The sequence below is a fragment of the Sesamum indicum genome, linkage group LG5 (genome assembly GCF_000512975.1).
Source record: "Sesamum indicum cultivar Zhongzhi No. 13 linkage group LG5, S_indicum_v1.0, whole genome shotgun sequence".
Taxonomy (NCBI): domain Eukaryota; kingdom Viridiplantae; phylum Streptophyta; class Magnoliopsida; order Lamiales; family Pedaliaceae; genus Sesamum; species Sesamum indicum.
The window spans coordinates 170493-193947 of record NC_026149.1 but is presented as its reverse complement, the minus strand read 5'-3'; the positions used below and the strand labels follow the sequence as shown (position 1 = coordinate 193947).

The following is a 23455-nucleotide window of genomic DNA, read 5'->3' as shown; positions in this document are numbered from 1 at the left end:
ATTGTATTTATTGATTTATTTCTATAACATTTGTTTGTCAGTTATAAAGTAGAGGGAGAGTAAGTTATGCTGACTTGTGTGTCATTTCTAATAGAGTAAATTTTGATACCGATTTTCATGATATTTTAAAAAATACCCTCTTACTACTTTAAAAATTACAAATACGTTTTTTGGAATTAACGACCGTTTAATAAATACCCCCTATAATAAGATGTCATAATGAGATATTTGTTACATAATTATTAATTTTATTGAAATATTTATAATTTTTTAAATAACAAAAAGAATATTTATAATAAAAGAAAACTATGCTAGAATTTATCCTGACTAATATATAGATACCAACAATTGACAACATTGTAATGATTTTGATTCCTAGTAAAGGTGCAACTCAAATCAATGTAGCCTAGAAAAGCAATCTAAATAAACAATTACGATTATTATTGTTGTTGTTGTGTTTGCATCCCAACTATGAACTGATTGCCCCAATAGAAAAAAGACATAATTTAGGAGGGTTTTATTGTATGTAAGTGAATGAAAGCAACAATGGAAAAATATCTTGTGGAGGGTTATTGTCAAAATTTTTCATCTCTTTTTGTGGGTGTAGCCAATAGCCATCATCAAGACCAATTACTAAATTTAATATTTGCACATAGTGTACCAAAAATACTTATTCTTGGTTTGATATAATTTTTTGGTCCCATAAAAAATTAATTTAATTTTTTTATAGGATTAATTTAATAATTTAGTATATTAATTTATCAATTTTCGTGGATTGAAAGCTTTTTTTATTTTTTTTCCTAGAATTTCCACGATTCAATGGATTTTCCCACATTCACATCATGTGAGGGCATAAAATTGGGATGTTGAAAATTCCGATGAAATCAATGATGTTTTAGTTTAATGGTTAATGTTGAGGTATCATAGACAAATTCGAGATAATGGATTCGAATTCTACTGTACGTGTGGGTATTGTCTCACTTCATGTGGGAGTTTATAATTTATTTATCATTGTTCGTGTATTGGTTGAATTGAAATATTGGTTAGTATTTGATTAATTGGATTAATTGAAAGTTAATTACAAATTTTAATTGAAATATAAAACTCAAATTAAAGTAGTTGAGGGATTCTCATTATATGATAAAGTTTAATTAATTTGATTAATTGAAAGTTAATTACAAATTTTAAACTATTATTTTTAATGAATAAAGAAACCGATAAGACTTACACTCTCTGAATCCTCATTTGACATTAACACGTGTCAAACTAGACCATTGACATTCTCACAAACATCAACTGCGGATTCTCATTTCTCACAAATGTAACGCTTGTTGATGTGATCATTCTTGTTTGACTTAGAGCTGAGACTGGATTTTGGTGTAAGAGCGATTTTACCTTTTACGACATCTGTAGATAATATACCGCGACGGGTAATACTTCACTGTCACTAGAAATCCCAAGAACTCGGCGGATCACCAAGAAGCACACCGCGCGGCTTCTTGGCCTTTTTACCGAACAAGAAAAAAGATCTGAGGGAAAAGCACAAGTGATTCACAAGAGCTATTCTCCTATTTTTACCAAGTATTCTTTTATTCGTCTTCACAACTCACTTTCAACGCATTGTTTGGCCACTGAAAACTACTGCTGCTACTCACCACCCTCTCTTGCTTATACATATATAGCAACTATAAATGTAGAAGACAAAGGCAAGATTTCTCCTTCTCAAAGAGATAAAGAGAGAAATCCCACTTTTTCTTTGCTGGAATTGAATATATTCCTTGCATGAAAGGTACAGTCTGTTGTGGTTGAGAACTGAAAATGTAACCCAAGTCCTTGTTTTTTTGTTTTGGATATAATTAATAGGGAAAGGTTCACTCTCTGTGTTTGGAAATTGTGGGAGAAATGGGGTTACTGTACGATGATGCTGTGATAATTAGGCAGTCAGAGAAAGAAGATGAGCCTAGTGTCATCACTGTAAATTGTCCTGACAAGACTGGTTTGGGTTGTGATCTTTGCCGCATAATTCTCTTCTTTGGACTCACTGTTGCCGGAACTGGTATGTATTTTGACTTAACTTATTGTTATTGCATGCAACAAATTGTGGGTTTTACTCAGAAAGAAATGCACACAGCAATGTGGTTTCTGTTGCATTCAGATTACTCTCAAAGACACGCACTTTCTTGTCTGTTTGCGTTTTATGCTCTAAGTTAGGTGGCCTACTGACTATATTCTTGAAACTTTAATTACTTCTTTGTTATGTGATACTGTCTGAGTTTTTATCTGATGATCATTGTATGTTTTATGTCGTTTCCACCGAATGCTGTTGCTGAAGATGTATCTACCGATGGAAAATGGTGCTACATAGTGTTCTGGGTGGTAGGCAGACCGAGCACAAGATGGGGGTTGTTGAAGAAGAGGCTGATGGGGGCATGCCCTTCTTTTTGGCTGGCTTGTGGAATGTCATCTTACTGGGCTGAGTTGCAGCCCTCCAAGCCTCCTGACGTCTTCCTCCTCAAGTTCTGTTGCAATGATCGAAGAGGCCTTTTGCACGGTAACGTGCTATATTCTGCAAAACTTGAATCAACTTGTTAGTTGTCGCCGTTGTTTATGAGGATGTCAACTGAAGTATTTACAATTAGAAATTGTGAAACTTCATCATTATGCTAATTTCGTAACTTCAAAACAGAGAGAAGGGAAAGATGAAAAAAGAGAGAGCCCTGTTCTATATTTGGACTTTTGTGTGTTGTGGTGCCAACGTGTTCATCTTGTTTGGGGTGTGAACTTATAGAATTTCTGCATCTAGTTTGGCCATCATGTTTGATGCTGATTATGTTATCTGGACCGAGAGGGATATTTGGTTTGGATTCATTAGTTGAAATTTGGGGATTTTTTTGGCAGATGTAACGGAGGTTCTTTGCGAGCTTGAGCTCACAATAAAGACGGTAAAAGTATCGACAACTCCAGAAGGGAAAGTCATGGACCTCTTCTACATTACTGACACAAGGTTTTTCACTCACAACTTTGTTGAAAGTAACATAAACTTTTGCTGGTTTTCCTCAGTCAATTACCATAAATATTTTCAGTTTGATCAATGCCTTCCATTCAAGACTTATTGTGCGTTCAATGGTCGTATCAGGGAAATTATGCATACAAAGAGGAGAAAGGAGGACGTGTATGACCATTTAAAAGCTGTTCTGGGGGATGACACCAGCAGTTGTGAAATAGAAATCGCTGGTCCTGATATTTCAGCTTCTTCTCAAGAACCCTCATTTCTTTCAGATGCAATCATCGAAGACATGTTCAATATAGAGATGCTGGAAAAACATCAAGACCACTCGCTCGCCTTTAAACGTCCATCCATCACGTTCGATAACTTGTTGAGTCCTTCTCACACGCTCATCCAAATCGTTTGCCAGGACCACAAAGGTCTCCTATATGATATCATGCGAACTTTGAAGGATTATAACATCCAGGTAACACGAACTTATATCCAAATTTACGTTTCCTGTTTCTCTAACGGCTAATTCTTGTACTGATTCTTAATACCAGATTTCTTATGTGCGCTTCACAACAAAAGGGAAAACAGAATGTGAGTTGGACTTGTTTATCATGCAAGCAGACAGTAAGAAGATAGCTGATCTCCGAAAACAGAACTCATTACGCTGTCGTCTCGAGATGGAACTTAGCCATCCTGTCAGAGTAGCTTTGATCAGCCGGACCCATGATACCGAACTGGTAGTTGCTAACCCCATTGAGTCATCTGGGGAGGGCCGTCCCCTGGTTTTCTATGACATAACACTGGCTCTCAAGATGCTAAACAAACCAATCTTTTCGGTACTTCCCAATTTTGCATTTTTCAGTTGCTTTTATTTTGAAATTACACTTTGTGAATAAACTTGTTTAATCCTTTTCCATACGCATAAGGATGCGATCCAAGAACACGCTAAAGAACCTTTTCTATTACATTATAGTAATGCATAAATGATAACTGTTTGCAAGAATCCCATCTGATTCTTGTTCAAAATCATTATTGATCTGATACGGCTAACCTTTTACAGGCTGAAATTGGGAGGCATGTGATCGATGATCATGAGTGGGAAGTTTATCGAGTTTTACTTGATGAAGGGGATGGTAACTCTGTTTCAAAGAAAGAGATAGAAGAGACCGTGTGGAAGATGTTAATGAGTTGGGGGTAAAAACGATGCACTGTTACTTCTCTGGGCTGCAACTGGCTGCTAGATGTACATATCTTTGTTTTATTTATTGTAGATCTACAATAAAAGCTGAGATTTAGGTCATTTAGCTTTACCAACCTTGTAGTCCACAATATATGTAAAAGCAACCTAGTTTGTTACATAGTCATCAGAATGACTATGTAATGAGGTTACCTGACGAGCATAAGCAATAAAATTTTGAAAAAAAATTAAAGAACTCCATATCAATCTTTAAAGTAATACAGAGACCTCAAATTGATCATACCACACATGAGATCAGAATGACAACAGGTACAACATCCAATGCAACAGATGAAGATAATTTAAGGGCATAAACAGATGTACTTATCGAATAACAGTTGAGATTGCAATAGAACTACTGAAGGCCAAAGTTCCCTTTGATTTACACAATGAACATGTACAGAACTTCTTGAAGCAGCTGAAGCATGCAGAACAATCTCTTACAACTTCCAATATATGCCAAGTTTGTGTAATATGCCAGACACCACTGCCCAGAAGGTGATTTCTGCAAATATTACATACAATAGGGTCCCCAGTCTCTCAGATTTCCATACATCAATAAAGACATGCTGCTGAATCCATTTCACCTGGAAAACAAGATACATAGATGTTGTCTGAGCTTCCAACTTGAAAATTAAATCAAGTTTGGGAAAATGTCTCGGATTTTCCACACTGGCATGTAATTACCAGGTTGTTGTCTGGATTTTTGAAGTACCATCCGTTTACGAATGCTGCGAAAATTCCCTGTGCTGCCATAACGAAAACAAGCATTGCATTCATACCTATCCATTCCAAGAACAAGAATGGCGTGCGCAGTCCCCATACATCAATCTGCACATGCACCGAGAAATACATGCACTTACAATATACTTCATCTGTTCTACATTTATCGATCAAATTTCATTTTGACAGCAGAAACAATACTTCACCAAGAAATCAACTTTTTTAATTCTTTTGGGGGGTGGGGTGGAGGGGCTTTTACCAGGATGTATAAGCCACTGAACACAACGGCTGCTGCACCGGCGGTGAAACAAACATAACTGAAACTGTAGAGCTGCTTGTTGATAGGAATAGCTGCAAAAGAGTGTAATATGCATCTTAACGACGAATCTCTTTATGATAAACAGATCCCTTTTGCAAGTTTGTTAGTACGGGTAGTTTCTAGAAAGGATGACGTATACAATACTTGAATTCTAGATGTAGATGTTACATAGTTGGTTTACTGATTTCAATTTGCAGAAGACGAAACATTCATGATTGTTGTTGGTGTGATCAGAGTAGTAGTGTGTACTCACCATCTGTGAAATGAAGAACACAGGCTACTATTAACAAACTAACCCCCATTAACACCCATTGCTTGAGCCTTTCAGCATGACCCTGCCAGCATACACATTTGTCATCACAGTCCATTCATGCATGACGTAATTGATTTTAAATTTTGCACCTAAATAAATTTGATCTGATAATGAATTTACCTTGTAATGAATCAGTACATGCCCATAGTGAATACCAATAGTGCCAGTAACGATGGCTGAAACCGAGCTGCAAGAGAATAGAAACCACGTTCAGTCTGCTCAAAATCAAGATGCTTTGAATTTTGAACAGGGTCAATAGTTGCAGAGTGAAAGAGCAAAAACCTCAACAGCCCTTCAGGCTCGAAAGGAGCACGACACCAGCTAGGTGCATCCTCACGAAACGGACCAGAACCTGGAGAACTAAAAGTGCAAGCCTGCAAATAGCTCAATTTTACAGCCATGAAAGGACAAAAACATCATGGAACAGAACAACAGTAAGAATTCCTGTAAATGAACTAAGATTATTAACTGTTAGGGAATTATGAGACCAACCCTTAACCGTGCCCAAACTGGTTCAGCGTAGAGATGATTAATACCCCAGACTTGTCGATCCACGTAACCAACTGCATTGCATGCTGGTCCTAAATGTCCTCTCATACCACATTTTACCTGAAAATTTAGTATTTCATCTCATCTTTTCTCGTGGTAACAAAATGTTATTGCTGTAGTAAAATTGTAGGTTATTACAGTGTATCTTTCAGCATTGTCATCTTTGTACACCACGAAACTCCAGTCAGGAACGAACAGAGAGAATGTCGTGACCATGTAAATAACAAATGCAACAAACCCTCCAATCCTTAAAACACGAAAGCAAGTTACGCTTATTCATGCTGGGAATTGCACTAAAAGCAATCTAAGGAAAAAGATGGATTAGCTTACCATTGCCATTTATATGCAGTGAAAATTGAAAAATGACCAGATTTTAGGCTGGTTGGTCTGAGCTTGGTGGTCAAGGCCTCTATTAAAGCCACAACAAAGTACACCAAAGCTATTCTCTGTGTGTATATACGCAAGAAAACGATATCAAACAGAGAGATGGAATTAAATTCTTATGTAATAATGTCTAACTAAGAATTCACTTTTATTTCTTAAAATTCGACTCAAATTTGCATGACATGCATGAAAAAAATAATGAAAATGCACATCACCTGGAGAATTCCGCACCATCGGATATGCTTCATGTCGACCCCATAAGACAGATTATACGGTGCATGAGAATATCCTCCTGCAATGTCAAAACAGATAAAGAAAAGTTATCAAGTATGAGGTATACGTTGTTCTGATCATCATGCAAACTGCTATTTGAGAAAGACGGTATCGGCCAATACCTTGCAGCAGAATTCCCCAAAAAAGGAGCTTCAACGTCCTCAAAATGATCTTTCTAATTGCAGACTTGACCTCTGGAATTCTCTGCCAGATCAACATTGAATATCTACTTTATTCACACAGAATAGGCAACGGAAGCATGAAGTCGTGTGATCACCAACTGATAAAGAACCTACCTTGAGGGCAAGAGCTACAGCCACCCCCACGATGAAGAGGAAAAACGGCAACACAAAATCAGCCAACGTGCATCCATTCCAAGGTGAATGATCTATCCTTGGATATGCCTCTCCAGCGTCATCTACGAGTATCATTAACTACATTTGCAATACTGCTCTTCAGAAGCTAACTCATGCAAGCATGCATGCATGAAGCTAAATACAGAACGAAAGTATTTATCCACATTTTTCACTAATAAACTAGTTCAAAATAGCTCATTTTTCAGATTATCATAAAACAACTTGTGTATCACACCATCTTCTCATACCACTATGGTTAGGCCTCTAAAGGCGTCTAACGTCGCAACCCTTTTCGTCTTATGCTTTATCAACGGCTTCTCCTCCTTCTGTTCCTCAGGCAGGTCCAAGGTTGTCCTGCTCTTTTCCTCATTCCCATGGACAGTTTCTGCAACTTTCTTGTCCTGATCATTTGCAATGGTTGCCCGCTTCGTGCCATTGCCAAACCCCTCTTCCAACCTCTTCGAATCTTCCATGAAAAAAATGGATTGGACCATATGATTGATAAGCAGTTTATATAAAAGTCGTCTTCTTTTTTCTTCATTAATTCTAAAAATATATTCTACAAAATTAATTAACTGCAGAAAATGAGGTGACTTGAGTTAGCCTGCATCAATGCTTCTTGGAAGGGCTTGTTTGGTTCTTAGTGGCCGACTTCAGCTATCATTTTTAAAATCTTATGTTGCAGTTCGTGTCAGCTTATTAGCATTGTAGTTCAGATCATACAGCCGGCTTATTATGGAAAAAACACAGTACAGTACACTTGGACTGCTTTTTTTTAATCCTCATAATAATCATTATTATTATTATTTGTTAAGTATAATTTTATTATCAAGATAAACATATATGGAGCGATGAAACATGAAAAACCCCAATACGTTAAAATTATGTTGTGATCAATAGTATTAACTACAAAAAAATTAATTTTTCGCTACACCATAAATGACCACAGCTTAAAAATGTAGTTAAATTCAATACTGACAAGAAGGAAAAATTACTCGTAGTGAAGTTTCTGGGCCGCAATCCTTGCAAGTCTAAGAACGGACCCTGCAAAAATAATGTTAGCATTTCGACAATCAAGTCGGTAAACAACCATGAAAAATAAATTTAATTATGATGAAGTAGTAACGAAACTTTGTAATAATTAAATGAATGCTTGTGATAAATGCTTTCGAACGAGTATTAGTATAAACTCTTTATCCTTGACCAAAGAAAGAAGGCTTGTTTTTATAGCCCTAGTTCCCCATTTGATGTCGAAATGTGCCACTTTAGAATTTGGATCAATGGTTACTACAGATAAGTTCCCTTAAATTCAGAACTCTTGAATGGGATCTTCAAGGAGTCTGCTAGACAAGGAGATCTTAGTCAGTTAAGCCTCTTAGATGATAAGGTCTGCCTTTTTCTTGGGTATTGTTAAGCTATGAGGGAGGTCCAGTCAAGTCTTCGAGCTATGTCATCTCCCTTTAGGACAAGCAAATGACCTTCTGCGACTTATATAGGCAACCACGTTAATTGGGCTAGCAAGCACCAAGTGGATTTTTTTTGTGGGTCTCTTGAAAGCAACAAATGCTGGATCGTAAAGCCTTGCTCCTTTGGCGAGTTTCTCACTGGGACCTTATTCTTGGCATGGTATATTTATGGCAAATATTATTTAAGTACTAAATATTGTTGCCAACCAGATTTGGATTAGTCGGTGAGGTTGAAATTTTGCGATTTTAGAAGTTTTGGGTTCGAATCCTATTACATGCGTGGAATGTTATTCTATTGCATGCATGATAGGTGTTTTTTATGTTTTATTTATCTATAAATATTGTCAAACAAAATCAGTACGAAACTTAAATTTTAATTATGATTAATGAATATTTGTCATAATTTTTAGTTATTGTCAAAATATTTGTTATGATCTTACTTATGACTAATGTCTTTGAATCACTTATAAAAGTGGCCGTCGCAGAAACGTGATTAATTTATTTAATAATTGACTGTAGTAAAGTCATATTTTTTTGAGTGGTTAGACACTAAGTATGTCTATCCATGCTCTACCCTATTCAAGCCCATTAATATCCCAAGCCCACTACATTCGACCCAAACCTGAAGATTGGGTAATAGGCCCACACCAAGAGTACCCATGAAAGATTGAGATGATCCACAGGCCCGTAATATTATTTATATCAAAAAAAAAAAATTTAATTTCCAAACAGACGTAAATTATCGCATTTCTAATCATTCGCTTTTGTTTCTTTATTTATATATAAGTATAAAATAATTAAACAATCCTTGCTGGAAGTTTGTTGTAATTATATATAGAATTTTTATAATTTAAGAAATTACATTTAATAATTATAAAATTTGTTTCGGTATAGCAAATAAATTCATTTGCCTTCAATTAGTAGTAACATATATTTTTTAATTAAATTACTCTTATATATCTTCACACACTAATATATGTGGGGAAATATTCAACTTTGTAAGAGTAGTTTGAATAGAAAAAAAATTATTTAATTTGTAATAAATTAAGTGATGCTATATATGAAGTTTTTATCATTATTTTTTTTATATTTATAAATTTAATAAATTTTAATTAAAAAAATTATTTATTAAATAAAAATAAATTTTAAATTATATAAAATTTACATATAATTACACCAAAATATAAATATAGATCATTCTACCTATAATACTAAAAGAAATTTGTAAAAATCCTGAATTTCGTCACGTTCCCTCCCACTCACCCTCTCCCTCTCTCTCTCTCTCTCTCTCTCTCTTCTATACATATACAAATATACGTGTCCGTGTGTCCGTGTGTATCCGTCTATATCTACATCAAACGGCTCTCTCGCGCTACCTCTGTTTCTCGATCGCCGGAATATTCCGATCTCCGGCGATCCATGATCGCCTCCGCTATTGCATTCCCATTCCATACGTTTTCTTCCTTGGGTTACTATAATAGATCCATTATTCATCCGTCTCGCCCAATCACTATTTCACTTTTTTTCGTTTCGGAATCCTTTTGATCTATCTTTCGCATTTATCATTGAATTTGTGAACACCTATATATATATATATGTAGATACCTGCATTTGAGACGAGATGTTCAACAAGATAATAAAGAGAGGCCAACGCAAGGTGGCCAGATCAGATGTTGATTTGGCCCATGCTGCGCAAGGCCGGAGCTCCGGCTCCGTCTCTACCTCGAACATCGTTATCAACCACGCCTCTCACCCCGGGGCACCGCCACATTGATCTCAACAGCAGCAAACAGCTGCTCCTGCGGTGCCGGCGCGGCCGCCTTTGGGCACCATTGAGAATCTACCCGCGTTTCGAGATGTTTTAGCTTTGGAGCGTCAGAGTTTGTTTCTGCGGAAGCTGAAGATTTGCTGCTACCAATTTGATTTCTGTGATACTCTGAAAATGGTGAGGGAAAAGGAGATTAAGACACAGACTTTGGTTGAGCTTGTGGATTTTATTCAATCCGGTTCTGGGAAAGTTACGGAAGCAAATCAAGAGGAAATGATTAAGATGATTTCTCTGAATATATTCAGGTGCTTGCCCCCTGCCGCCCATGAAAACACAGGGTCCGAGAATATCGACCCCGAGGAGGAGGACCCGTATCTTGAGCCTTCATGGCCTCATTTACAGCTCGTTTATGAACTGCTCTTGCGTTATGTGGTTGCGTCAGATACGGATACTAAGGTTGCCAAGCGTTACATTGATCATTCGTTTGTCTTGAGGTTGCTTGATTTGTTTGATTCAGAGGATCCAAGGGAAAGGGAGTATTTGAAGACGATTCTGCATAGAATATACGGGAAGTTCATGGTGCATAGGCCATTTATTAGGAAGGCGATAAATAATATCTTTTATAGGTTCATATATGAGACAGGGAGGCACAGTGGGATTGGAGAGCTTTTGGAGATTCTAGGGAGTATAATTAATGGGTTTGCATTGCCAATGAAGGAGGAGCACAAGTTATTTCTTGCCCGGGCTTTGATACCACTCCACAAACCTAAGCCGGTAGCAATGTATCATCAACAGTTATCGTATTGCATTACGCAGTTTGTTGAAAAAGACTACAAATTGGCGGATACAGTTATAATGGGCCTGTTGAAGTATTGGCCAGTCACCAATTCCCAAAAGGAGGTTCTCGTTCTTGGGGAACTTGAGGAAGTTTTGGAGGCCACACATAATGTTGAATTTCAGCGCTGCATGGTTCCCCTTTTCAGACAGATTGCTCGTTCCCTCAACAGCTATCACTTTCAGGTTTGAGAAGTTCATTAAGTTAGTAAATTATTTGTTTGCCTTGCCCTTTTGTAACTAGTTGTTTCCTTTCTGTGTTGCTTAGTCTGTCGTGTTTCTTTGTTAATGTGCTTGACTTACTGCTGTTTCTTTGGTGGAACTATGTCTAACTTCCCTACATAGCTCAAAAGTTCATTATGTGCATTTTGATCTTGTTTGATTATGTTGTTCCAATCTTTTATATTTGAGAATATATTTTGTATGAGGATTCTTTTTTATGCTTTTGCGGCTCTATTCACCACCCAAAAACTTGCGAATGACAAGTACGAGTGTGCTAGTCCGTTCATTTCAGTTTTGGGTGCCCAAGAATAAACATTCTTTTCTGTTCAGTTAACATTTTCTCAATGTTCAGATTGATGACTTTCTGATGTGGTTAGTATAAGGAAATTACAATAGAGATTGTGAAATGTCTGAGGGAGAAACAACCAAGAAAAAAATGTTCTGTTCTATCAAAGAAAATATGTACTCTTCTGATATCAGCTTGTTTGAGACAATCACTAGAGAAAGCACCACAGGTGGTAGCAGCTTATTTCTGCATTTTGTAGTTGGTGATGGGTCGTTGGATGAAAGAGTGACCAGCTCTTATTCATGCAATTGTTTTTTCTTGATTAAAAAACCAGTGCTTGGACTAAGATTTGCACTTACTGTTATATATTTTTATTAGTTTTAGGACCATCCGCAAAACACACTAACCAGTCCCCTTTGTATCACCTTCCTCACATTACCACCACCTTATTTGACCATCATCAATAGTACACTGACCTGATCCGCCATATATAATGCTACAATTACTTTGTTCCAACATCTTCTAACAACTTAATTCCTCAGCAAAGGCCTCCTTGTGTTCAATTATATCACTGGTCACATGACAGCTCGCCGAAGTACTGATAAAGACTGCTAAAAGATTTAATCTTATCATGCTACTGAAGCCAGTTCATATCTTTTACTTTACCTAAATGATAATTTATTTTGTTTAATTATCTAGTCTTTGTTTTCTCACGATCTTTCAAACTGGTATGTGCAACCCCAAGATTAGTTGTATTCGGCAGTGCTGCTTAGCTTCTCGTTCATTCTTCGGTTTCAGCAGATTTGGAGTCGTTGTTAATATCTCTTTTCGGATTTGCTGCTAATAATGTCATGCTCATTGGTGATTTCGAGATTGATGAATCCACCTGTGCCTACTTAAGCGATGATGATCTGTCCTGAGAGAGCGGGGATTTGCAATTTATATAATAAGATCATTGTTAAGCATCAATTTGCTATTATATTTGTGCCAACGATGAAATACTAAATGTGTGGATATTCAATTGGTTGCAGAATTGCTTCATCATACCTTAAGAATGATTTGTTCACATTGGCTTTTTCACCATCTTAAATGCGATTTGTTCAGTATTTGTAGTGAAGTTCTATCTTCATAGTATTTTATGAAGTAAATGAATGTTTCAGGTTGCAGAACGAGCTCTTTTCCTGTGGAACAATGACCATATTGTGGGTCTGATCTCCCAGAATCGAAATGTGATTTTACCAATCATTTTTGGGGCTTTGGAGAAGAACATATTGTCCCACTGGAACCAGGCAGTACATGGCCTAACTGTTAATGTTCGAAAAATGTTTTTGGAGATGGATGCCGAGTTATTTGAACAGTGCCAGCGGCAGTATATAGAGAGGGAATTCAGATCTAGAGAGTTGGAAGAACAACAAGAAACCAAATGGCAGCAATTAGCAGCAGCAGCTGCTGCTCAAGGAGGATGAACAGAGATACGAGTTCATCGTTTACCGGTTCTCCTAGTCTGGATGGATCATTTTCCAAAATGGATCAGTGAACCTCGGATGCATTTTCTCGGTGTGCATCGTACATAATTTTGTGGTCTCTCAGAATTGACTTTGCCTTGTCATGAAATGTTGCTGGCAAATCAATGGGCAATGTAAATTTTGATGTATATTTGTATTAATGTGCTCTGCGGACTAAGGTTAAAGGTTGGCCAAAGTGCCTTGTTTTTTTTCTTTTTCTAACAATAGTTGCATTATGAGAGAAATTCTCATCTCATATCTTCAACTTCTGACAAAATTAATCATTTATTTTTGAATTGTTTTCTTGGTGTCCCATAACCCTACTCTTCTACACGTCTATATTACCTCATCATGCGCTTCCATATTTTTCACTAAGTGAAAACTCTGGCTACTCATCTGTAGGCCTCGAAGCTGGACTTTCTATCACAAGGACTTTTGCAGCGCAGTAATGTGATCTTTGCTCATGTTAAAAAAGCAGCATCGAATGTATCATCTACTCCGAAAAATTTTAACTTTGAAAGAGTTTGGTTGGTGTGATTAGTGTAAAGTTAAAAAAAAATGGCCAAACAAATGTATCATAGATGCTATGTAATTGATTTAGTTTTGCCAAATTTAATGTGGATAAAATTTTTTTACACGATGTGCATTTCATCCTATAGTTAGTTTGAGCCAAACTTCAACTTTATTCAAATCCCAATCCTTAAGTGATCTGGCTTCTCACCTCCATCTATATTATACAATGTTATAACATTATATACACTTGCCATATAATTTAACAGCAATATCTGAGACTATTTATAAACACACAGCACTATCGAAATACATGAAACAATCGACACCTTCACATGCATGAAATTCTTCACACACACACAATATACAATATATATATATATATATATATATATGTATTCGACCACACTATTACATAAACCCAACTTTTGTAAACATTAGTCCACCATCTGTACTTGAACTAAGGATCTCGAACAGATTAACCATGGTTACCGGCAGCGTTCCCGTCCTTGTAACTCTGAACGCCCGCCGCCGGCCCATTTTTGTTTTGGCCGCTATCCCAAGATTCCCTCGGAATGCTATGGTGGTTTTCCACACCCGGGTCGGCAGCAGCGGAGCTCTCTGTCGCCGCCGCCTGCTCCACCTCCAACTCCCTCGGCACCGCCTCTGCAGCCATATGATCAACTCTTTCCTCCCTCCCAACGTCCACCATTAGCTTCCTACTAATACAAAGAGCAAAACCATCTTCTCCCCCCATCAAAAGTAGTAGCAAGAACAGCACTACTACAATCTTCCCAGCCATAAAAACACTGAATTACCATATATGTGTTTTCTGAGGTAACCATCCACAACATTAATGCATATCTATATATATATATATAGAGAGAGAGAGAGAGAGAGAGATTGGAAGGCAGATGATCATATTGATAGTGGAGATGAGTGGAAGTGGGTGGAGAGCAAGGAATTAGCAAACGGATCAATGTGGGGTTTCCACCTAAGAGAAATAATTATCAGCAGCAGAAATCTTTGCAAAGTGGTAATTATAATGCTCCATTAATATTAACATTATTTGACATATATATATATATATATATATATATCTTTCTGATCATTTTCCTGTAAGATATTTTGGTATGAAGTGCTGACGAATCCCTTTCCTCAAATAGAAATTTGCCAGCTTCAGTTCAGCCTCCAGCGAATTTGGAATAAGCCCACCACCATTTTATCTGCCATTAGGATTTGCGGCAATGATGAGTCCTACACTTGACTTAAAACATCATCATGTTTCTGTATCCTATTCTGTGTGCTAAGATTTTTCAGAGGAAACTTCTTGAAACCCCGTTTGCTACTTCTATAATTCAAAGTTGGGGCAAGTTACACCTACCTCTGCCCAATAAATATGAAATTATATTTTTTTTTTAAAAAAAAATTTAAAATTACACTAAGGAATCAGATTTTGGAAAGGAACTAGATTTTTTACTAACGTCAATATTTTTCGTCCAACTTTAATTTAAAGGAATTAGGGTTAGATATAAAATTTTTAAAGAGAGTGTGAGTATAATTTTAATATTTTCTTTTTTTGAAGAAAAATATAATTTTGTAGGAAATTAAGTGTAATTAACAGTTGAAAGGTGGGTTAGGAAAAACACAAAAGAAAAAAGATTAATAAATGATGCTTAGGCTCTCCCCCCTAATTAATACAAGCCTGTAATATTTTTGTGATGACACATATATAGCTTGGAGATACACATTCCCACACTTCAACAAAATACAAAATTAGGGGCACTAATTATAACTATATAGTAATAAGATTAAAATTATTGTCGCAAATATATATTTTTTATAATACTTTTAAAATTATTACTTGATATCTTGTCATTAAATTATATTTTTAATTTGTAGATCCAGTTTGTGTACTCGATCCCTTTTTTTTTTTATCATTTAATGAAACCTACCTTCCCAAAAAATAATATATATATATATATATATATATATATTGCTCTTGTTACTATACACATTAATATATGTGAGAAGGTCAAATGATATAAATGTTAGCGTGTGGAAATTATATATAGATATATAATTTAGTTAAGAAAAATTTATTTAATATGTAAATGAATTTATAATAAGTCAGTCGGACTAAATATGAAATTTTATTTAATTTTTTTTATTGATATCAACAAATGTCATGATTTATATAACGAATGAATTGTTCATTGAACAAAAACAAATATCAGAAATAGATGTAATTTTTTTTAATCATAATATATATATATATGTATATGTATATTTATTATGAAATATTGTACCATGAACCGGCCGGTTCTCCAAAATAATGATTTATTAATATCTTGAAAGCTCCAAGTCCGAATCGACAACAACCCTAACGTCACCGATTACGAAATGACGGCTGTAAAATAAAAACTAAAAAATTACGAAATGATGTTTCAATAATCCATATTTTATTTTTAAGGCAGGTATTTTCTGGTGTCTCATTTTGTATTCTTTTTTTAATATTTAATTATTTATTTAAAGTCCCACTCTTTCACAATCCTTTAAAATAGTTATTTTTACAAATTTTCAATTTCATGCATCAATATTAAATCAATATCTTTTCTAAGCGATAATTATACTCCTCTTTCCTGAGATTTGATGTACTTGTATGTAGATTTTCTGTATTTTGAAAAATTACATTTAGCACCCTTGATATCCGTTAGTCAAAATTCACCGAATTTGCTGATATTAACAAAAAAAATTATATTTACTCGAATGACTTATTATTGACTTATTACAAGTCAAATAAATCTTTTTATGATCAAATTATCCCCATACATCTTCAAGCGTTAATGCATAGGAAGAGATATATCTTTACTGTTATAAGGATAGTTTAGTCCAAAAAAATTGTTAGACCTATAATAGGTCAGTAATAAGTTAATCAATGGTATATATCAATTTTCACTCAGTTTTTCTGTTAATATCTACAAATTTAGTGAACTCTGACTAATTGAGGAACTAATTTGTTAGACGAAAACAAACCTCAAGGATGCTAGATGTAATTTTCCAAACCACATAAGATCTACGAGTAATTATACCAAATCTTAGGGGAGGGGAGTGTAATTATCCCTTTTTCCTTTTTATCACCACTTATGACTATGGTGTTTAATGCAATTTACCCCTTGTGATATTACAAATGGATAAATTATCTTATTTGAAAAAAGTATATCAATTTATCTCCATATATTTTTTTAAAACAGAGCAATTTGTATTACTTCCCAGAATGTACAAAGTTTGATCTAATATAATGAAGTCGTTTTATTTTGTTAACAAAAAAATTGTTGGACTAAGACTTTATTTAAAAATTTTCTATCATTATTTATATATAAATATGCTATACATATATTTATATATGTAAAAATATTATTTTGTACAATAAATTTATATCAACAAATAATAATAATTTAAAATAAATATTTTTTGTTTAATACGAAAATTAAGTTTTGCTGAGCTAAAATAATTATGCTACAGTTGTGATGTGATTAAAAAAATAATATATGAAATATATTAATTGAGAATCCATGGAAATAGGAATGAGTTAGAAATTGGGAATAAAATAGGTGAGGTTGCGTTGGAGGCGGTGAGATGACATTTTTATATTTCGTTCAAATTTCGTGGAAACAAGTCCTCTTTTTTCTTTATCAAAACGAGTCATAAAGTTAGGTAGAAACAAACAATAATTTACCAGAAGAAAAAATAATAATAATAATAAAATAAGCTCACTCGTTTCTCCTTCTTCTCATTTTTCTATTTCTGCTGGTGTAAAAAATTAATTAAAATAAAGGGTTATGTAGTGTTTGTTGAGAATATATGTATATTTCTTTAAAAAATAGAAATAATAAGAGGGTGTAGACGTTTGTCGCATTTCGGTGCAGAATAAAACGTGCATTGCCATCTTAAAAAATGTCATGTTCACACACAACCACGACATGAAGAAAGTCGCATGAAACTCCCATTCCGCATACCAAATCTCATTATATAAACCCCAGAAGACAGCTATATTACAATCAATCAAGATTTTCATTTCATTACCATCTGCAAATTGTTGTTGTTTCTTCCAAACTCTAACAGAAGAAGAAGAAGAAGAAAAAGGGCTAGAATGAAGAGCAAAAGCAAGTTAACAAAAAACATCATTACTCCACTTCTCATTGTATTGTTTATTCTGGCTGGACCCAAATCCATCGACGCTCAAGAAGTCGGTACGTACTACGTAGAATGCAAATAACGCTTACCAAGATTGATTTCAAGATTATTTGCGCTTTTTAGCATCTGATGTGGGGTATATGGTTGTTTGGGTGTGCAGATGATGAAAGGGAGTTTGAGTACGCAGCAAACAGCGACATGGGTCCGGGGAAATGGGGACAGATCAAGAAAGAATGGGCGGCTTGCAATAACGGCAGTTTGCAGTCTCCGATAGACATGTCCAACGAGAGAGTTCGGATAATTTCCAGGTCGGAGAAGAGGACTTACAGAGCTGCTAATGCAACTGTCAGGAACAGAGGTCATGATATACAAGTAAGAATCATTCACCATTCACCAGTCACCAGTCTCCCTCAAACCTCATACATTTTCTCACTATGTTATAATTTCAATAAATTACAATCAGCACATTTCACATTTCACATGATTACAAATGCTTATTGATGTTTGAAAAAAATGTCAATACCTCTCATTTTAACAATCGTTCAATAATTAGCTCAATCCCTTAATATCTATTAGATTTTTATCCAATTTTTATAGTAAACTGATCAAAATGTCTTTATTAATTATAAATTCTAATTTCACTTGTTTTTCTAAATTTTTTGAGAAATTTTTGTTGACTAAGTGGATTTTTTTTTTTTTTTTTGGCACAATTTTTCAAATTTTTCGATCCACCTTGCCTAGATTTTTGCAATTTTTTAGAGAAAGAAAAAATACAATAATGTTAAAATTAATAATTTTAAGCTTCCATTCAGAATTACATAATTTCATCAAAGAGGTATTAGTAACTTTTCACATAATAAAAAAGTATTCATAGTTATACTAAATCTCATACCCTAATAATTTTGTTCCATATTTTCCTTAAATTTTTGGAAATCACCACTTACTCCATACAAACTTTTGTCTGAAAAAATTTGCCCAAACTCAAATTCATAATAATTTTAAAAAAATTGATCGATCACACGAACAAAGTCACAAATATTACATTTATACTTATTATGATTAATTTGATCTAACCAAATTTCGTCAGGGGCAAACAACTTGCTTGTTAAAACATAGGTAGAGACTATAGTAGTAATGAATTTTGTGATGCAGATGCAATGGTTCGGTGATGCTGGATCAATTTTCATCAACGGGACGGAGTACCCCCTCCGGAATGCCCATTGGCACTCTCCGTCTGAACATACTATCAACGGCAGAAGGTACTTATTCATATATTTTATATAATTATAATATTTTTGGCGTGTGATTTATTTTTTCTTATAATTTTCGCGTAACCAAATTTGCAAGATTTGTGCGTCATAGGAATAATCGAAGTTTTTTCTTCGTAGGTACGATCTGGAGTTACATTTGGTGCACCTAAACACGGACCCAAATGTGAAAAACAAGATTGCTGTTATTGGAGTCTTCTACAAGATCGGCAAACCCAACCAATTTCTCTCAAAGGTGGTAATAATTTGACAGAAATTCTTTTCAAACTAAGCTTGAATTTTATACAGTTCAAACACGTTAACCGATTTACATAACAAATACACCAAGTAATTGTATATCTGATTTGACTTCAAAAACAAAAATCATTATAACGTACTAAATGATAATGATTTTCTGATTATTGACAGTTAATGACGAATATACGGAGCATGATCGATAAGAAAGATGAGGAGAAAATCTTGGGAATGATTGATCCAGAAGACATTAAAATACGCAGCAAAAGGTACTACAGATACATGGGATCACTCACTGTTCCTCCTTGCACAGAAGGAGTCATTTGGACAATCAACAAAAAGGTTAGTAGAATGGACGATTCGCTGTTGTAATTAGAATTTGGAGAAATTCATGACTCAAATCTTTGAACTATTTCCAGGTGAAGACTGTCTCGAGGGACCAAGTTAAGTTACTCAGAGAAGCCGTCCATGATGTAAGTTCATATCTTTGGTAATATAAACTAGCAGTAGTTGAACGAAAGACGAGACGAATTTGATTTGACTCTTTGCTTATACAACAAATATGTTTTCCAAATTCGTCTCTTTGCTTATACAACATATATGTTTTCTTCCGACAGTATGCCGAGGAAAATGCAAGGCCCTTGCAACCGAAGCACAATAGAGATGTATACCTCTACGAAGCTGGCAATACGAATTGATAAGGACCTTTTATGTTCGTTGATGGCTGCATTAAGCTTAAGACGTCTTTTGAACCTTCATTAGCCGTTAGTGTGTGTTGTAATGAGAGTATAGTCTCCTGAAGATCTGGAAATTGGACCAGTGTGCAGAGATGATGAGGCACAGACAGACTAAAGTATTCATTTGATTTATTCTATGTTGTAATGGGAATCCACTGTTTTAGAGTTCACTCTTAGTAAACTACTGTCTCCTTGTATAATTTTATCAGTATTACTTCTGCATATACTTGCAACTGAGGAAAACTCGATAAATTATATGGCTAAATAAGTAAATTCTTAGTTCGATATCAATGATAAATGAGCTAAGCGTTAAGGGATGCTCTTAAGCAGGCAAATACAGAAGCTATCAGCAAAGAATAAGGAAACGAACCGATGTTTGTGTTAATGCAGTTTATCCAACAACCCTATCATCTAACCATCTCCGATATTCCAGGCGAGCATGTTGTCTGGCCGCCTCTCGTCTGCTTTGTATTGTAGGAGTTGCAATTCAAGCATTTCTGAGCCACAACATGATAGTTTACCTCAGACGTCTCTCCACAGTCGTTGCACAGAATCCATACCTAATACATCGCAAAATAAGATATTAAGGCCCTTTAGGGAACATCCTTGTACACAAAAACAAGCCATGTTCGAACTGTCATTACCATTTTATTTTGATAAATGTGAGGCATAGGTGTGGAAGCAACCTGAAATTCACATGTCGGAAAGAAATGTTCATTCTTGCACTATGAAATTGTTGTAAGAATATATATATATATATATATATATATATTATATGTGTTGTGTGTTTATATACCTCCTGATCAAGTCTTTCCCAGACACTGGTCATATCACAATATGATTTTGAGCAAACGGGGCAAGCGTACCTGCATAACAACGTATTATTTGAAGTACCAAACCAACCGGATGCTCGAAAGAACTAAGATTACTACAGATACAAGACGGACTAAGGAGGACGAGAAGGAACTTACTGAAAATGACGTTCCATCTCCTTAACACAGTCAAGATGTATAGTGTGACCACACCGCAGCACAGTAATATTCCTCGTCGTATCAAAAAGATACTGCATTCACAGATATGAGAAATTACAACGACGCCTCAATTCGGGTCACGTAAAATTACACGCTTAACTGGATTTGTTTTGCAAAATGTGTGGAACCTGGGGGGACTTTGTAATTACCCGGAGCTTCTAGTATTATGTTCACCAAGTATATTTACCTCAAAGCAAACAGGGCAATTGTGATGCATGGCTCTCTCCACGCATACGTGCGAATCTTTCAATAAATTCGAATAGCAACATTCTGAAACAAGAACAGCACTGTTTTAACCTCTCACTTTCTACCTCAAAAAAATCAACTGAGACACGTTTCAAACTCTAGAACGACTTACCGCATCTATCGCAATGGAAAAAGTTTTCCTCACCGCCAGTTCTATCACGACAAAGAGAACAAGCAGAAGAAGAGACACTGAGATACAAAGTCTCGTGAAGGAGCTAAAAATGAGAAACGAGTAATAGAGAAAAGCTACCAACCGGCAGATTCCACATTTATCGCAGTGATATTGATTCTTGGACACCTGAAAACAATATTCATTGTTGTTTTAAGTACAGCAATTATCAAGAAATAGTGTGTCTGATTTTTTTTCGAGAAATTATCAAAAGAATCGTACATCGTCATCAAAGAATTTGCACTTTGAGCAATAGTACTTTCCCAAACAAACCCCACAGTTGATGCATATTTGTTGAACCTATATGGCAAGGAGAAGTAGCAGCATTAGAAAAGGAGTTGATTATCATGAGACTTTTAAAGAAACTCACAAAATACAGTTCAGATTTTTTATTACAAACTGATGTTACATCTGATATTACACTTCAGGTATACATGTCACAATGTATAAAATACACATGGCATGTACATGTACAGTACAAGACAAGATTTTTTTTTCACAGGTCTAAATGTTGAAACTCACATCTTGTTCCGTGTTGCACAACGAGCAGATGACCTGAAGACGGATATAAAGCAAAAACAAGTAAATGCGTTGTACATAAGCAGTTTTTATTAAGCCATTTCCACAATTACCAAACATTCCACAAGAATAAAGCCATTTTTTTGTTCAAGAACAAATGAGATTCCGACTCGTTTTTCACTCAAACTCATAACAAAATTGATTAAAAAAATGAAAGAAAATGAAAAACTAACCCTTTTTATTTGATGACGCGGGATATCGTGGCGTTCGAGTGGATTAACTTCTAGGGAGTTCTGCTTAATTGCAGATCAAAATCTGTATTAATCTACTAATCAAAGATCGAGCAAGCCTAAATATGATGAAGATTATAGTAAAAAATGTTGCACACCTTTGAGTCATTGTGGCAGTGCCTGCAATCAAATACCTCATTGCAACAGGGTGCTATGATCTTGCACCTTCTCCTATAATGTGAGCACCTATCAACAAAAATCCACTCCCTCAATTAACATTTACTTCCTAATATCTATATGTATATACACAGAAATCAGCAGAAGCAAAATTTAACACAATACGGTAAATTACTATGAGCTTTCCTGAAATTTGGCATAATTACAAATACCCCTTGTTGTTTGAAAAAATAGAAATACCCCTTGATATTTGAACTTTGCTTTTGCTGTATTTTTTTTGTTTTTAAGAAAAAAAATACAAAAAAATTGGACGAGGTGGATGAAAAATTTGAAAATTTGTGAAAAACTTGTCCACTTACTTCATAAATAATTTCAAAAAATTTTAAAATAAGAAATATTATTATTTTGTAATCCATAAAGGTCATTTTGAATGGTTAAAAAAAAAGGATGAAAATCTAATCCAAACTAATTGATTGGGCTAATTATCATACGATTATTAAAATCAAGGGTATTAGTAACGAGGTGGTATTCTTAATTATTACAAACTTCGTAGTAGTTTACCCAACAAAACAAGGACAGTAATATTATATAAAAGTAAAATAATTAAAAAAAACAATCCAGTGATGAAAGCTGGAGAAATTAAAGAATAAGAGCAAAAACATAAAGTGAAAAGGGATCTATACCCATATTTCTCAGAACCCATCTCTTTCATGAGCTCCTTGTCTGAAGAATGAGAATTTATACTATGCTTCAGACCACCACTCTCCATTATGTTCTTACACCGACAAAGAATGCAACTAATTCCTCCTAAAATTTCACAAGAAATCAAAACCCAAAATCTAAAATACACAAAACAAAATTGCAAGAAAAGCTTAGAATCAGACCCTTAACTGAGTAGCAATCA

General features: G+C 35.0%; 5 protein-coding genes across 9 annotated transcripts in view; 3 read left to right on the top strand and 2 right to left on the bottom strand.

Moving 5' to 3' along the window:
- On the top strand, positions 1359-4415 carry LOC105161352 (ACT domain-containing protein ACR10). Its single transcript, XM_011079006.2, has 6 exons — positions 1359-2056; positions 2333-2551; positions 2899-3004; positions 3137-3473; positions 3550-3834; positions 4059-4415. The coding sequence occupies exons 1-6, from the start codon at positions 1903-1905 to the stop codon at positions 4194-4196; spliced, it is 1239 nt and encodes a 412-aa protein (XP_011077308.1). The 5' UTR covers positions 1359-1902; the 3' UTR covers positions 4197-4415.
- Positions 4464-7625, bottom strand: LOC105161482 (heparan-alpha-glucosaminide N-acetyltransferase-like). The gene is made up of 13 exons (XM_020693882.1): positions 7401-7625; positions 7093-7230; positions 6919-7000; positions 6739-6815; positions 6470-6585; positions 6278-6386; positions 6083-6199; positions 5873-5964; positions 5711-5777; positions 5531-5612; positions 5218-5309; positions 4923-5066; positions 4464-4822 (listed from the first exon to the last, which is right to left on the bottom strand). The coding sequence occupies exons 1-13, from the start codon at positions 7623-7625 to the stop codon at positions 4676-4678; spliced, it is 1488 nt and encodes a 495-aa protein (XP_020549541.1). The 3' UTR covers positions 4464-4675.
- LOC105161351 (serine/threonine protein phosphatase 2A 57 kDa regulatory subunit B' beta isoform-like) lies at positions 9961-13489 on the top strand. The gene is given in 2 exon segments (XM_011079005.2): positions 9961-11406; positions 12889-13489. Coding segments are annotated over 2 exon segments (1473 nt in total). The 5' UTR covers positions 9961-10239; the 3' UTR covers positions 13195-13489.
- Positions 17871-20384, top strand: LOC105161349 (alpha carbonic anhydrase 7-like). The gene is made up of 7 exons (XM_011078999.2): positions 17871-17996; positions 18101-18312; positions 19093-19199; positions 19329-19443; positions 19617-19784; positions 19862-19915; positions 20060-20384. Exons 1-7 carry the CDS (start codon positions 17897-17899, stop codon positions 20138-20140), a joined length of 837 nt encoding a protein of 278 aa, XP_011077301.1. The 5' UTR covers positions 17871-17896; the 3' UTR covers positions 20141-20384.
- LOC105161350 (E3 ubiquitin-protein ligase MIEL1-like) overlaps positions 20126-23455 on the bottom strand; it is a 3730-nt gene continuing 400 nt past the window's right edge. For 2 of the 5 annotated variants that reach the window (XM_011079003.2, XM_011079000.2), the window contains exons 2-13: positions 23235-23358; positions 22533-22620; positions 22378-22437; positions 22148-22180; positions 21848-21925; positions 21711-21754; positions 21569-21609; positions 21398-21480; positions 21151-21242; positions 20976-21045; positions 20824-20865; positions 20435-20739 (exon numbers count right to left, since the gene is read on the bottom strand). In XM_011079003.2, the coding sequence (XP_011077305.1) occupies positions 20587-20739; positions 20824-20865; positions 20976-21045; positions 21151-21242; positions 21398-21480; positions 21569-21609; positions 21711-21754; positions 21848-21925; positions 22148-22180; positions 22378-22437; positions 22533-22620; positions 23235-23320 (870 nt within the window). In that variant the 5' untranslated portion in view covers positions 23321-23358 and the 3' untranslated portion in view covers positions 20435-20586. Of the gene's footprint in view, positions 20247-20434; positions 20740-20823; positions 20866-20975; positions 21046-21150; positions 21243-21397; positions 21481-21568; positions 21610-21710; positions 21755-21847; positions 21926-22147; positions 22181-22377; positions 22438-22532; positions 22621-23234; positions 23359-23435 lie in introns of those variants that run through there. The other 3 variants (XM_020694084.1, XM_011079004.2, XM_020694083.1) reach the window with 3 other exon arrangements.

Bases quoted from the DNA above. Each gene is read 5' to 3' on its own strand.
- LOC105161482 (XM_020693882.1), bottom strand. From the start codon at position 7,625: ATGGAAGATTCGAAGAGGTTGGAAGAGGGGTTTGGCAATGGCACGAAG. The intron at 7,001-7,092 runs GTAGGTTCTTTA...TTGATCTGGCAG, and splicing joins CTGTAGCTCTTGCCCTCAAG to AGAATTCCAGAGGTCAAGTC. The intron at 4,823-4,922 runs GTAATTACATGC...CTTGTTTTCCAG, and splicing joins AAAATCCAGACAACAACCTG to GTGAAATGGATTCAGCAGCA.
- LOC105161352 (XM_011079006.2), top strand. From the start codon at position 1,903: ATGGGGTTACTGTACGATGATGCTGTGATAATTAGGCAGTCAGAGAAA. The intron at 3,474-3,549 runs GTAACACGAACT...TCTTAATACCAG, and splicing joins TGAAGGATTATAACATCCAG to ATTTCTTATGTGCGCTTCAC. The intron at 3,835-4,058 runs GTACTTCCCAAT...AACCTTTTACAG, and splicing joins TAAACAAACCAATCTTTTCG to GCTGAAATTGGGAGGCATGT.
- LOC105161349 (XM_011078999.2), top strand. From the start codon at position 17,897: ATGAAGAGCAAAAGCAAGTTAACAAAAAACATCATTACTCCACTTCTC. The intron at 18,313-19,092 runs GTAAGAATCATT...TTTGTGATGCAG, and splicing joins ACAGAGGTCATGATATACAA to ATGCAATGGTTCGGTGATGC. The intron at 19,916-20,059 runs GTAAGTTCATAT...TTCTTCCGACAG, and splicing joins TCAGAGAAGCCGTCCATGAT to TATGCCGAGGAAAATGCAAG.